Source organism: Pocillopora damicornis, chromosome 8, assembly GCF_964200805.1.
Source record: "Pocillopora damicornis chromosome 8, jaPocDami1.2, whole genome shotgun sequence".
In the NCBI taxonomy this organism is placed as follows: Eukaryota; Metazoa; Cnidaria; class Anthozoa; order Scleractinia; family Pocilloporidae; genus Pocillopora; species Pocillopora damicornis.
In genome coordinates this window covers 16232852-16246637 of record NC_142677.1, presented here as the reverse complement: position 1 = coordinate 16246637, position 13786 = coordinate 16232852, and the positions used below count along the sequence as shown (strand labels likewise).

Below are 13786 nucleotides of genomic sequence, written 5' to 3'. Positions count from 1 at the left end.
GCTCTTCCACAGCCCAAATCAATTAGTTTAGAAGAAGTTTCTCTGACAAAAGTGCTGTCCCAAGATCTGTATACTGTAGCTTCCTTAACTAAATTTAAAAGCAAACTATGACACCACAGCTCCAAATGAGACACAGCACAATTGAAAAGCAGCCGCAAGAGATAATAGGTTTTATCTTAATTTATTATTTAGATTAGCAAGGTAGAATTAGATGTTTTAGACGTAAATCTCGCTAAAGGAATTTTTAAACATGATTAAGCAATGTACTCATCAATACTGTTGACTGGAATGGCTTAGCAAGCAAAAGGCAAAAGCAAATTTGGTGGATGCAAGCAGAGTGAACTCCAAGTTTCAAAGGAAACTATCCCAAGTCAGAAATTTTCATTTCCAATAAAAATTGCTTTGCATTTCACCCCTCATGCTGACTACCCCATTGCAATCCTTTCATTTTTGGAATTTCCAACTGATATTTTGAAATCCATATTATGACAGTGATACTAACCAAAGTTGATACTGACTACCTCAGAATAATAATATTGTAATAATTTATTGCACAAGGCTACCTGAATGGCTCATCAAACAGTGAAATACTGGGTACTTAACAATGGACTAAACTCCATGCACTCTGTGATAAAGTATGCAGGGATGCCAAATGTAAATGCCAACCCCCCCCCCCCCCCATGTCAAACCTCAATGAAACTCCTAGAAGAGAGGGTAAAAGCTGTTATTTAATTGTTACACGTGTGCTGTTCATTTGTTCCACCTTAATAGCGACAGCAAAATACTTTTCACTATTGGAAAACCAGGCTTTAATTTACTCTCCTTCTTGATAGCAATAAATATACCATAATTTGACATTGCTAAAATCAACAATATACAGGATGCTTCTCCCTTATGAACCTAGTTAAGGACCCATCCTGCAGACAAGTTATCTGTAGATCAGAGGTAAAGTAATGAATCAATTGTCTGAGGTTTGAATCCTACTTGTGACCACTGCATGACACCTGTTAACCCTCTGTACCCTCACATCAGAATCCACATTCTTCACACTTTTTTCTATGCATTTCATATGGCACTGATATGAAAAATTTGTTCAACAATCAAAGCTTCTTAGGTTGGTGATCATTTCTTATATTCATATGATCTTAATGAATGATTCAGCAGTATTACTGTAAGGAGAAATTAGATGCTGGTCACTTAAGGTGAATAAGTGTTCAACTAATGCAAATTGATTAAGTATTTTGTTACAGGAGAGAATGTATGATACAGCAAATTAGATATTGGCTATTCCACAGAACAAGTTGACACTTCTTGTTATATACAATAACAAGTAGCTTTCTGGAAAGGATTAAAAAAACAACAACAAAACAAAACCAAAAAAAATATTGGATTTCCCTCTGCAAAATATGGTCATCTTTTCTGTCCATGTTTAATTGATATTATTGTACATCTTTACTGTTATTCTGAAGCCGTGCTTACAGAACAGACACATTACCCAATATCAATTCTCCAAATAAGAGATAAAAGTGCCAAGGATAAAATTTGCAACATTGTATAATAACTTTTCTCCAAAAGATATTATAATGTTGAATTAGCTTAAAAGTTGACTGGATGTATGCTTGTCAGTTGGTTGAAAAGCCCTAATGTTAAGAGGGTTAAAAATTGCAAATGAAAAAATACTTCTTTCAGGTATAAACTCTTGGTTGAAATGCAATGTGCTAGTTTTAAGGTAAAAACATATTCAACAGTTTCTAGATACCTTTATTTTGACAAAATGCAAAATAATATTTTAACAGCTTTAAATGAATTTTTTACAGTTTTGCAATATATTTTTTTGGTTTGTTTACACTGGTTAGTACAGCTTTGAGACTATTTTCAGTGGATTTCAACACAAAAAGTTTGGGTCTGTCACACTAACTGCTATTCATTTTTGCTCTGAAAACCAAATTCTAGGACAAAATTCATTATGTGGAGAGTAAATAAAGATAAAAATTAATGTTGAAAACAAATGTACAAAAACCACCAATTTCACACCTCGGTCAATTTCAATTTGGCATAAATTGTGCAATACACCCTCAATCATACTAAAGACCCTTTTTCAATTGTTTTCACAAGAATACAGCAAAACAAATTAGGGAGATTTCCTTTCTTTCAGTGATCTAAACATTAGGATGACTTTTTAAATAGAACAATTTCCACTATTATCTGTTGCAGACACCAAGTCAATCAAGATAACAATGGATGTAACCTTATATGGTAAGCTTGGGATGAAGAGTATAAATAAATAATAACAAAAGGAATTATCGCACATGGAATAAAACGTGTTTGAATTCTTGACAAGTTTATATCTCAAAGAAGTTTTGACAGGTGTCAACTGCGTCTCCTGAAGGTATCACCAACAAAAAATGGAGTTTTTTCTTCATAAAAGTTCAAGAAGAAATATATTGATTTCTTTCGATATGCATATTTACCACTGGATGGACTTAGATCTACATATTGAAATATACAGAGTGCATCTGAAATTGTCATGATCATTTATGATCGAAATGCACTCCACACGTGCAGTGCTAGACTGCAATATTACCCGTGTAAAACGAGAAATCTCTTTTCATATGGATGGTTCGTATTAACACGTGCGGTCCATCACGACTATCGTAAACAGATATTGCATCGCGCTCTTTTTCAAAGCTAACATTTACTTCGCCAGAACTATATTCGATCATCATTGACCAAAGGCAGACATAACATATGTACATACATTTACTTTGTAGAGTTTCCGTGCTTTTCCCACGTTTAACCCTAAGTAAACCATCATCACGCCAGAGGCAACAGATGTGAGAACAACATAGCCATATTCGTTTGGGATATTCATCGACACCATTTTGAAGTAGAGAGCGAGAGCGAGATCGAGGCTACGACCTCTGACTCGAGCTGAACGAAATCGAGGCCAAAACCGCATGCTTCCAACGTGATCAGCAGCTTTTCATTGGTGAAAAATTTATGACAATAAAATCAACCAATCAAATCGACTACTGTAATGACGTATCTTGTCACTATTGCACTATTTGAACGCGCGAAATCGTTATCAGTGATCTTATTTACTGACGCTGTCGACTTTAGTGGCTAGGCAGAACTGAAAGACCGTTTTCGACACGAGAACCTGAAAGAAGAAGAGAGCGAAATGAAGTACGTCGTCACTGTTGTCCTCTGCGCCGTTCTGGTCGCTTACTGTAATGCCCAAACAACGGTAGTCGCCGCTAATGCAAGCTCAGTGCCTACTCCGGAGTCGAGTGCAGTTCCTGTATCGAACGCAACGCAACCTCCAACGACTGAGCCAGCCACAACGACCGCAGAAAGCTTTGGATTCAATACTTTGCCCTCCATTTTTGTTTTGATCGCAGCTTTCTTGGTGGCTGCTCTCAAGTAAAGTTTTTTTCAATGGTACATGTAAGAACGGTTGCCGCCACACCTTCCTGAATTGAAGAACTTTGCACCTCTAACGTTCAGTTTAGCTGTTTCCTCAAGCTTTGGTTAAACAAGAGTTGTGGATATTAATCCTGACATTCTCAGACAAACTTATTTAATTTAAGATTTCCAGCTTCTTGGCCATTCTTGGACCATGTGGCGTTTACGAAACTGACACTTTGCGAACGCATGAAGATGGCGTGGCCTTCAGCGGCACTGTTTAAGCAAAAATCTCCTTTGAACTGTAAGCTTTCTTTCATCTCCGCTATTTGTCTATACTAGTGTGTTGTAAATTGTTGTTGTCGGATAATTATTTAAGCATTTTTACTGCTCTAAATTTCTATTTTGTAAGAAAATGTACTGGCCGTTACTACGCTGTAGGATAAAATGGCGTATTTAGTACAGAATATTAACGTCGGCGTGAATAGTTTTCGTAGGGTATTCGTTCTTTTTCCTTCGTGTGTCATTTAATTCAATCTTGTATGAGTTTGAACCATCTTGTCTTGAAAAACAACGCCTTGTGCGTTGCCTACTTTTGGGCGCTGTCGGGCGTTGGATAATTTCAGTTGTGTGAGGATGGTAATTTTGTTGAAGCTGGAAGAAATTGTCGATGACTTTGATTTGTGTAAAACATTGTTGAAATAAATATTTGTTCACTTTGAGAACTATGGTCAAGTACTCTCGAAAGCGCTCTGTATAATTCTCCCCACATCATTTCTCGTCGCGAGACAATGTTTAAGCGCGCTTTTGTCATGAAGGAGAGATGTTATGCAAGAAAAATGGTTTAGGAGCGATAGATCGCTTTGCCGCCTATCTAAAAAATCTTACCATCTCTCCTAGTTTACAGAAAACTCGGGTCTTACGTGAAGCATAGGGGCATTTTCATTAATTCCTCGCCTTCCTTACATATTTAGGCACGGCGGTGTAAGCAAAGGGGATAAAAAGTGCGCCACCAACATAGCGCGTTTTCCAGAGAAATATGCAAATTTTGAGTCGGAAAGGTTGACTCATTATACTTATTTGTGTGGTCATTTGAATCGCATTGTCATGAGCTCATGACGAATTCTTTTGGGACCTAAAAGCACCGGTCATAGACGAGAGTTTTTTTTCTTATTACAGAACAGTGCCAAGCGAACTTTAATTTCGGAATCACCATGGTCGAGCGGAAGATCGCTTGATTTTTTTTATCGTATCATCATTTGCGACGCTTGTGGTTTTTTAAATGTGGTGGAACAGATTTTTATTGTTTTAATGCCTTAAAACAGCTGCCTGTCAAATGATTCAGGAAGATCGAATATACAGCCTACGTCCAACTCTCCATCTGTGTGAAAACAATCAATCGAGACAAGCAGTGGCAAAATGAAAGGTCGAAGGCTGATTAAGCGCTTCTTTTTGCCCTTTCATTGGGCAGTTAACATGAACGAATTCAAGACAATTGATGTTTTCTAGTACATGTCTTCATTATTGACAGCCATTCACAACCATGTAAGCCTGTGGTATCCAACAAACATACCAGTTTCACCATAATCAACACTGGTTACTATAGTAACCGTACTTTTGTACTTTGAGCCTTGGTTACAATTCTCAGCTTAGGCATAGACTCTCGACGACACACGAGGAAACAAACTTTAATTCTTTGATGCTGAGTTCATTTTCATACCGTAGCGAATGCGTTATTCCAAAATATTAATTATCACTAGCATCGTTCAACATCTATAATTTTTGTAATTAATTCTGGGACTGTCATTATAACCAAATTATTAATTCATTCAAAAAAGAACTTGTATCTTGTCAGCTTCCAGAAAGTTTAATAGGGTGGCCAGGAAAACACAACCACAAAATTCTGTTGAATAATCAATCAGCCTCTAGCGTAAGCGAGCCAAAGAGCTTTGTAATTACATTTCCGTCAACTGCATACCAAATTAATGTTCATCGTTTTGGAAGACAACTTTTAGTACAACAGAGCTTAATCCCGTACAGGCCTGAATTTTTTTTCAGGCCTTATTTTCACTACTGCTTAAGTAGTGTACATTACTTCGAGGATCACTTTCATATTCACGTCTTTATCCGCAGTTCAAATATATGACTTTCACATATTCTTAGCCAGAGCTTAAATTCGTCATCTGTGGGAGTAAAGGAGGACTTCGTCATTTTCAAAAATAACGTTAAGTTCAGCGTGGCTGACAAACAAACGAGGTAGCGTATTCGGGGAATAACTTTTTTCCTGGTCGCTAAGAGTGAAAAGTGTTTTACTCTTATTGTACTTAAGGGCCTCGAGCAAATGAGCTTCAAAAGTTATCGAAATGCCGGGCGAGTTGGAGTTGAAGCGTCTCGTCTCATGGGAAAAACAACGAAAAACAGAACTTTTAACGTGGGCGTATTGTTCCTACCTCAATGCCCATTTCATTTTTTACTGCTTGCGCAATGTTGAGATATATTTGTTCTTGCATCATCAGTTGTTCGTCCACCCGCCATCCTCGGATCGGCTGAGAATCACCGACAATTTGTCGAGACGGTGCAATATCGGGTATAATTTTCAGCATGCCCTGCAAGCACTAACTGATTAGCCATAAAAATCGCTATGTCAAGAGAATAACGACGTTATGTTTCGTACGAAGGTGGAAAACCACTGAAAAGAAAACTATTATTTCATTTTTCAAATCCACCTTGCCATTAGCATTGTAAAATTTAATTGAACCTGAAGTTTACATGGTTGGGCAGTTACGTCACCTCCACTATTATGGAGGTTAATAACTCTACTCATGAATTCCTTAAAGTGGAAAGATTCTTCACTCAGACTAGGATCACACGAGAGGAGATTTTTCCGGATTCATAAATGTTACTGAATTCATCAATTTTACGGCTATCGGATTCAACCAATTCAATACACCCGCAAACATTCTTGACTGATTGGTTACAAGGCTGCATTCTTGCCTCGATCGATGACAACAAAATTCCGGAATCAAATGTTTTCGGATTCGATGTTCCAACTTGGAATTTCGGATTCAAAATCTCCGGTGACACGACCAATAAGGGGAGGTTTTATTTCGGATTTGTCAACGTGTGTTTAGACGGCAAAACGAATCCGGCACTAAAACGTACGAGACTCATCACGAATTCGGAACAATTTCTAATAGAGTAAACCTAGTCTCAAGAGTGGTTAAATATTTCCGTGCGTCCGGGGGTCCGTAAGGCGGGTAGCACTAACTCCAGATTTAAGGGAAGTTTTATTTTAATATCCTTGTATAAAAGCGAGCACAACAGATCGAACAGATCGATTGAAATAACCTAGAAACCTCCATGCCGTATAACAAAATAATAGATGTTTACAGACCCTTTTTTGCACGTCCCAGACCTGGTGTTAAGCTAATAGTCCAGCTTAGTGGCCCGGGAAGGAAACACAGCTATAAAGATGTACTTAATTGTTAACGTGCACGCCACAAACACATACGACGAAAATGGAAATTAATCACAACTCTAGTAATTATCATGGATGGTAAAGGGAGCTCGATAAATGTAAACTAATGAATGGACATTTTTGATCAAATGGTTGCAATATCTGAATACATATCTTCCCATGGCATCCACACCTAAGCGAGTCTAGTTACCTGCATAAGATCGAGGCCATAAGTGTCAGTCGGTCAAACGTTGGAAGGTTGAAACGGTATGGCTTCGGAGCGATACCCGCAAGATATTATAAAACCCTCAAAACTGAAAAACGACGTGAATGAAATGCGTTCTTATACGTCGCTACGCCAATGCAACGCTACCGAGAAACTAGCGCCGGTGCTTTGGTAGATCTGGCCTCATTTCAGTAAGGGGAGGCCTGCCGCGCAGTGTTTTCGACAAGAAATCTAGCCATCAAGTAGACCAATTGACGTTCATTTCATGGGGTGTGTCTATACAAAAGCTTCGCGGGCAGCACCTGGCAAAAGAAGCAACACAGGTGTGTTTCATTCTTTGGTATTCCATTTTTATTGATTCCCTTTCTTTTGTCCTGTCATCGGTAACAGTAAAAAGTTACAACGAACTTACAAATTAAAGCAATCGAATGTGACAGATAGATGACTTTTTGAAATTAAATAGAATACATACCTACACTAAACAGTAAATTTGAGTGGATTTAAATCTTTCAATCAAAAAATATATAAAATATTTGGAAACGAATGTAAAATATATATCAACTAATGATCGAAAATATAAAAATATTAAAATTACCACATCTGGAATATGAATCAAGATAATAATGAAGTGTTAAAAGAGGATTTTAAAAATCAATCTTCCTTTAAAACCTTTCAAGAAGTAAGGATATCGAAAAACGAGCAAAACGCGAGAAGCATGGGAAGGAGAGAGAGAAAACTGCGAGCAACTCTTTTTCCCAACACCCATTGCGCTTATTCTCTCGTTTACTCGCTCGGTAACAACTGCAATCGATTTTCAGGATGCAAACCCCGAAGAAATAAAGACATTCATAGTCCAGAACGATTACGAAAGAAAAAAGAGGAAAGAACAAACTCTCGCCTGAAGAGTCAGCTCCAGCCTCTTCACAACGTCCTAAATTTCCAGACAGCTCGCCTATGGGACTCTAATTAACTAATTTTGATATTTAATCCTAATAGTCAGGCATACACTTATGATCATTGACCATTTTGCATATATAGATTCATTTTTCAGTTAAATCTATCAAACTACTACAGATATATTGTATAATTCTTTAGAGAAGTAGATTACAATTTAATATCGATTTCACTAATTAATAATCATGAATATACTTAAGCGTATTTTCAACAACCTGTGATCAAAAGACAACTCAATGTCGATCTCAACAACCAGTAAAGGACTAAAAGTGATGATTATGAAAATAATTTCGTAATCTTAAATATAACATATACATCATACCCCCATGTAAACATAGAATGATGGATACAAAATTCCCACGCACAGGACACGCTCAAGCAGTAAAACTTCGATCAATCAATGTTATAATCAGTTATGAAAACATCATAAAAGGCCCGTTCTTAGGATGGCGACTGAAAACGTGAAAAAGCAGCAAATATTAATCTAAACACAAAATCAGTACCTGCACCAAAATAATCACCATTTGTAATTGTAATTAAGTCTAGTGGAGTGCAACATAGTCAGAATTCATACATATTTTGAATTGTAACCGAGTGCACCAAGCGAGATCGATTTCGAATCAAACGTATGATTTTAGACCAAAACTGCACACAATTAATACACAAATACACAATTTTGAAGACGCTCGATTTCATCGCCTAAATAAGAGCTTTTGGCCCCTTTTCAATCATACATTCATTTATTAAGCTATCGATTTTCTTTTAAAGCGAAGATTCGGTGACAAAATTTGCACAATTTTCCACATTATAGTCTCATGAACTTTCGTTTCCTGAAATTTCCTTTGAATTTGTAATTGTCGATATTATTATAGTTTTTGGTAGCCCATAAACCGATTGTTATACATACATCTCAGATGAAAAGTTAATGCCCTATTTTTTGATAATATGAGTTGCAGTTCAAGGAATTAAAAGATTTAAAAGAGTTAATATTATTATTTCAAACTTTCGATGTGCATTATCTGGACCATTAACTTCCTTTCTTAAAGATTTTTTCCTAGAGAGGATAAATCTTTTGATTCATTGGACAGTTGAAGCAGGGTCCATTCCCACGCGCGTAGGTCACGCGAGTAATGCAACGATCATAACTAATGATCAGCTATGTTACCCTCTTTATTTACGGTTATTTTAAAGTGGCTCATATATCTGAACAAATATTCCCTACTTCTGAACCAGGATTTATCATTACCATGGTAATTCTCCTACATCAACTTTCCCAGACGTCTGCAAGCCAGACTAAAACAACAGACTCGTCCTTTAAGGAACTCTTTTTGCTTCGACGACTCGGGTACGATGCGTGACCGTAGAGACTGGCGCCAAGACTGCGATAACCTCGCCCACAACTCAGTACTAGTGCCTTCGCCTGTTCACCACGTGAAGGAACGACAGGCGTGGTTACCAAGGGAAGAAGGTGTTTAACAGACTCGTCATGGCAGCGTATTATAGTATATACCATGAGAGAGATATTGTTACAAACAAGAATGCAGCCATAGCTTGTGCCGATGTACAATTCTTTGTCAACTGCGAGGAGGGAGTTCACTTGAGCACGGGAAGCTAGTGACAAAAAAATAAACAGCTTAATTTGTGCAAATCTTGAGACGTTCTCCAAGGAGGTTTAGGCAAACTTTCAGGACAACTTGATATAAAAAAAATCAGACTCTACTGTAAATGAAATGATGCATTAATTTTATTGATTACGGATCTCAGTTTTTCGCTACTTACGGCTCAAAGGATTTGGATCTGCGCCTCTCCTAACAGGGGCTTTCGGTTTTGAACCTTCAAATCTCGGTGGATACTGTGAGCAATCAACACTACGCACAATCTTCCTCTCCAGAGCGTCCCATCGGTACACGCGAGTGCCGGGGAACAAAGCCACCCACACGGACCTCCTCGAGGGACTATCTCCACTGATGGTAGAGCCGGTGGCCTGGCATGTCTCAAGATGAGATACACTGTGTTCTCTTTGTGAAGACGAATCCGGTTCACTGTCTTCGGCTGATTTGGTGCAAATTTTCTCCATGTCTTCACCGTCGAGAATTGTTAACGTCCCTCTTTCTTTTCCGCACCAAACCTCACAGACGTACTCGTCACAGGGGCTGTTTCGTTCATCAGAGTCCTCAGACGAGTCTGCCCCGGCGTTCGGTGGAGGTTCATTATCCTGGGGTTTCCTCAGTATCAAGGCTGCGATGCAATGAATGGGAATTCCATCACCGGTGTAGACCCGGTTTGGTAGGAGCTCGAGAACAGGAGTTTGTTCCGACTTATGAGTGTAATGATAGTGATAGTGATTTGAGATATTATCGTCGTAGGCCAGAACAGAGCCATCTGCAAGCGCCACTAGAACCCAGTTCGCTCGAGGGACGTGGATCATGCTTAAGATGTACCTGTTTAAAATAAGGATCTGTTGAGCCTGGAATGTTTTGAAGAATAAACTTTCGTCACAAAATAAATCCCAGTTTTCTTTATCAGTTTATGATACAATAATTTTTTCAACAGGTCGATTATCCTAAATAAGTTTCATATCTACTAACATTCTATCACAAAATGCTGCAATCTAATTGGCTACGCTACTCACTATTCTATTATAGATAGCGAGTAGTGTGAGTAGCCTAACAGTGTGTAGTTGTAAAAAAAACAAAACGAAAAAAAAAATGAGCTTGTCTTTTTGTCAAGTTTTGAATGAATGGTAGAAAAATACTTAAAAAATTACGAGAAAGATAATCATGCTAAACACCTGTTGGACTTGATTGATCCTTGACACAGCTGTTTATAGGTCATCGCACAAAACACGTGCAGTGTGCCTGACTCGGTCCCAAGCCACACCGTACTACCCACGCTACAGGCAACCCGAATACAGGATTTGCCTACAAAGAACTCCTGAGAAATAAATAACAAATACAAACTAAGAGAAGTAGATTGCAAGCTGCCCACAGTTTATGATGAAAAGTATTAGCTCGAAATGGGTCCTTCTTGATGGCCTACATGTGAATCACTGCCACACAATCTCTGACCTTGAATTACTTGTCAGAGCAGTTTTCAGAATATCAAAACCACAGTTATCTCAGCGACCAATCAGAACAACGGTTGATATTATCATTAGCTAATGAGAACTCTAAGGGAAAACAAGCAGACAGTTTAAAGCGCGAATGACCAAGACGCGATTGCTTTTAGTTATGCATCAGTCTGATGGGTCAAGAGGATGGTGCGAGTTTTTTGGACCAATCATAAAACAAAGTGAAACAAAAAGAAAGCAATCCCGATTACTTGCGACACACAATTGTAAATTGCTTTGCTGAGTGTTATTGAACTTCAATTTAAGTCACCCGAGCGAGCACTCAACTCAAAATCTCTGAAGTAGTATTTACATTCAGTGCAATTAGTCGCTAGATGATACTCTGCTATCTGAACCCTTCCCTAGTCCGGTTTGACAGACTTATACCAAGTTGAAAATCAGCGTCGCATTTTCACATATATTTACCTTTTTGTGATAGCACCGCCCTCGGCTGTAGCCAAGGACACTTATTTTCCCCATCCCTATCCCAGCATTCAGCTCGCTCCGACACAACCAGACCTCTGACCCCACGCTAGCCCTGTCGTCCGCCCCGCGGCTTTGACTAACACGTGACCCAGCAGTGACAGCACAGTTTAAGCCCAGCTGTTGACAAAAATAGAAGAATAAACAAACTTGGAAAACGCTGTACGTCAACGATAATAAATAAATAAATAAATTAATTAATAAATTAATAAGTAAATTTAAACAAAAATCGATATTTGTTTGGCCACTTGTTGCCTTCCCGCAACCCTGACAATGTTGGTTGCCGATATACCGCTCACAAAATGGTAATTGACAACATCGGAAGGGGGCCGGAGAGGGGAAAAGAATAGTCCAAGTGGTGTTCAAAGGAGTGTCACAACTATTTATGTCTGAGAGCTTACCATCACAAAGGGTACAAAGACTTATTGCTTTGGGCAACCTCGTAGTTTCCAGAGAAGATAAGCACATAAGTAATTTTCCCCGATGGTTGTGAGTATCAGTTTAATCGTTTAACACTTTAAGGTGATTAATTTTTTCATGCATAAAATTGCCTTTAAACAAAAAGAAAAAGTGGAAAAGTATTTTTATAAGGGTAGAAAAACTAAAGCAAAAAGAGAAGAGAATTGAAATGAAAATATTAAAAAATTCGAGCCATCATTTTCAAGAAGTGGTAATGATGAAAACCCCTTGATCAACAAACCTGTTTGTCGAAAGTGATGACGTCAGAGAGGCGAGGAAATTCTGTTGCAGAAGACAGCTGTGAGATGTGATGAGACGGGGGTCTCTTGTCCGCTTCTTGTTGCCAGCACCACGCCATCAGGTCGAGCACAAACACTGGAGCTTTCTTATCCTACAAAAGGGTAAACCGTTCCCCATATAGATGCTCGTAATGTTACTGCGCATTTCGAAATTTGTTGTGAAACCAAAAGCAATGTGATCACAATCACCAATCAGAATGAAGGCAAACGTTACAAGGAGCCTATAAAAACTTAAATTTAAGAACAAACAAGCGACGAGAAAAGACAGTCACCAGAAGCGCGGGAAAACGAAAATTTCGAATGGTATCAGTCTTGTATCTGATTGGTTGAGAAGGCGACACGAATTTCAACGACCAATCACAAAGGGGAGGAAAGCTTAACCAACAAAATTCAGAAGCATTTCGATACTAAATTGAACTGGCTAATTCTGTCTACCCTAGTCGAGAACCAAAACCAAAGAGACCAGAATAACCAATCATAGCAAAGAAAATATCACCATGAGCCAATAAGAACTCAAAGTAAAAACAAGCAAACTGTCTGAAGCGCGGGAAAACGCGGATGACCAAGTCGCGATTTCTTTTAGTTTTGGTTCTGATTGGTTGAAAAAGTTGGGCGAGTTTCCCAGAACAATCACATCACGAAATAAAGCAAAACCGAAGCAACTTTGGATTACTTTCGAGATTCAATTAAAAATTGCTCTAATAAACTAAGATGATTAAATACCTTGGTAGTAAGTGGCGGTCGATGACCTTCAACGATAAGCTGTTTGACCTGAGCTGGGTTGAGATCATTAAACGGCTGGTGCAGCGTGACTAGTTCATAAATGTACATTCCAAAGGAAAACGAGTCCACCTTATCCGTATAAAGCTCCTTCCCGACGTACTTTTCGATCTCGGGGGCCATAAAACCAGGAGTGCCTCCCAGTCCCTTCATTCCTGCTAGCGCCGCTGACCGGCTGATTCCATAGTCGGCCAGCTTTATAACGACTTGATGATGTGATATGCCCGCACTGAGGGGGGCTGGAAACACCCACACCAAAATGTTCTCTGATTTGAGATCACGGTAAATGATGTGGTGGCGATGTAAATATTTAATAGCTGAAGCACACTAATGATGAAAATGAACATGCATTTTGTAATACTGAAAAATTTGATAAGGTGAAGGGAAACTTTTGAATTACAGTGAAGTTGTTTGAAGCAGGTTGAGTACCGGTTAAGTAAATTGCGCGACAGCGGTTGAAACTAAAATTGTTAAAAAGCCCGTAAAGAAAAAACCCAAAAAAGGGAGAAAATGAAATCGGACCTATCAAATCTGGCTGTTTCAGGCGGATACGATAACACTTGAGGAGGAAAAAAATGTGATCTAATGTTATCAGATGAAAAAGAAACTTAAAT

The 13786-nt window shown here is 38.5% G+C and overlaps 2 protein-coding genes across 7 annotated transcripts in view; both read right to left on the bottom strand.

The window, feature by feature from the left end:
* Positions 1-2953, bottom strand: part of LOC113678817 (glutathione S-transferase 3, mitochondrial) — an 11833-nt gene extending 8880 nt beyond the window's left edge. The window contains exon 1 of the mRNA XM_089214792.1: positions 2759-2953. Coding sequence (XP_089070918.1) covers positions 2759-2881 — 123 coding nt within the window. The 5' untranslated portion in view covers positions 2882-2953. The remainder of the gene's footprint in view (positions 1-2758) is intronic.
* A 4463-nt stretch (positions 2954-7416) lies between these two features.
* Positions 7417-13786, bottom strand: part of LOC113678845 (leucine-rich repeat serine/threonine-protein kinase 1) — a 30856-nt gene continuing 24486 nt past the window's right edge. For 5 of the 6 annotated variants that reach the window (XM_027195756.2, XM_089214786.1, XM_027195758.2 and 2 more), the window contains exons 28-33: positions 13116-13499; positions 12335-12484; positions 11578-11754; positions 10834-10976; positions 9822-10483; positions 7417-9653 (exon numbers count right to left, since the gene is read on the bottom strand). In XM_027195756.2, coding sequence (XP_027051557.2) covers positions 9307-9653; positions 9822-10483; positions 10834-10976; positions 11578-11754; positions 12335-12484; positions 13116-13499 — 1863 coding nt within the window. In that variant the 3' untranslated portion in view covers positions 7417-9306. The remainder of the gene's footprint in view (positions 9654-9821; positions 10484-10833; positions 10977-11577; positions 11755-12334; positions 12485-13115; positions 13500-13786) is intronic. The other variant, XM_027195757.2, reaches the window with a different exon arrangement.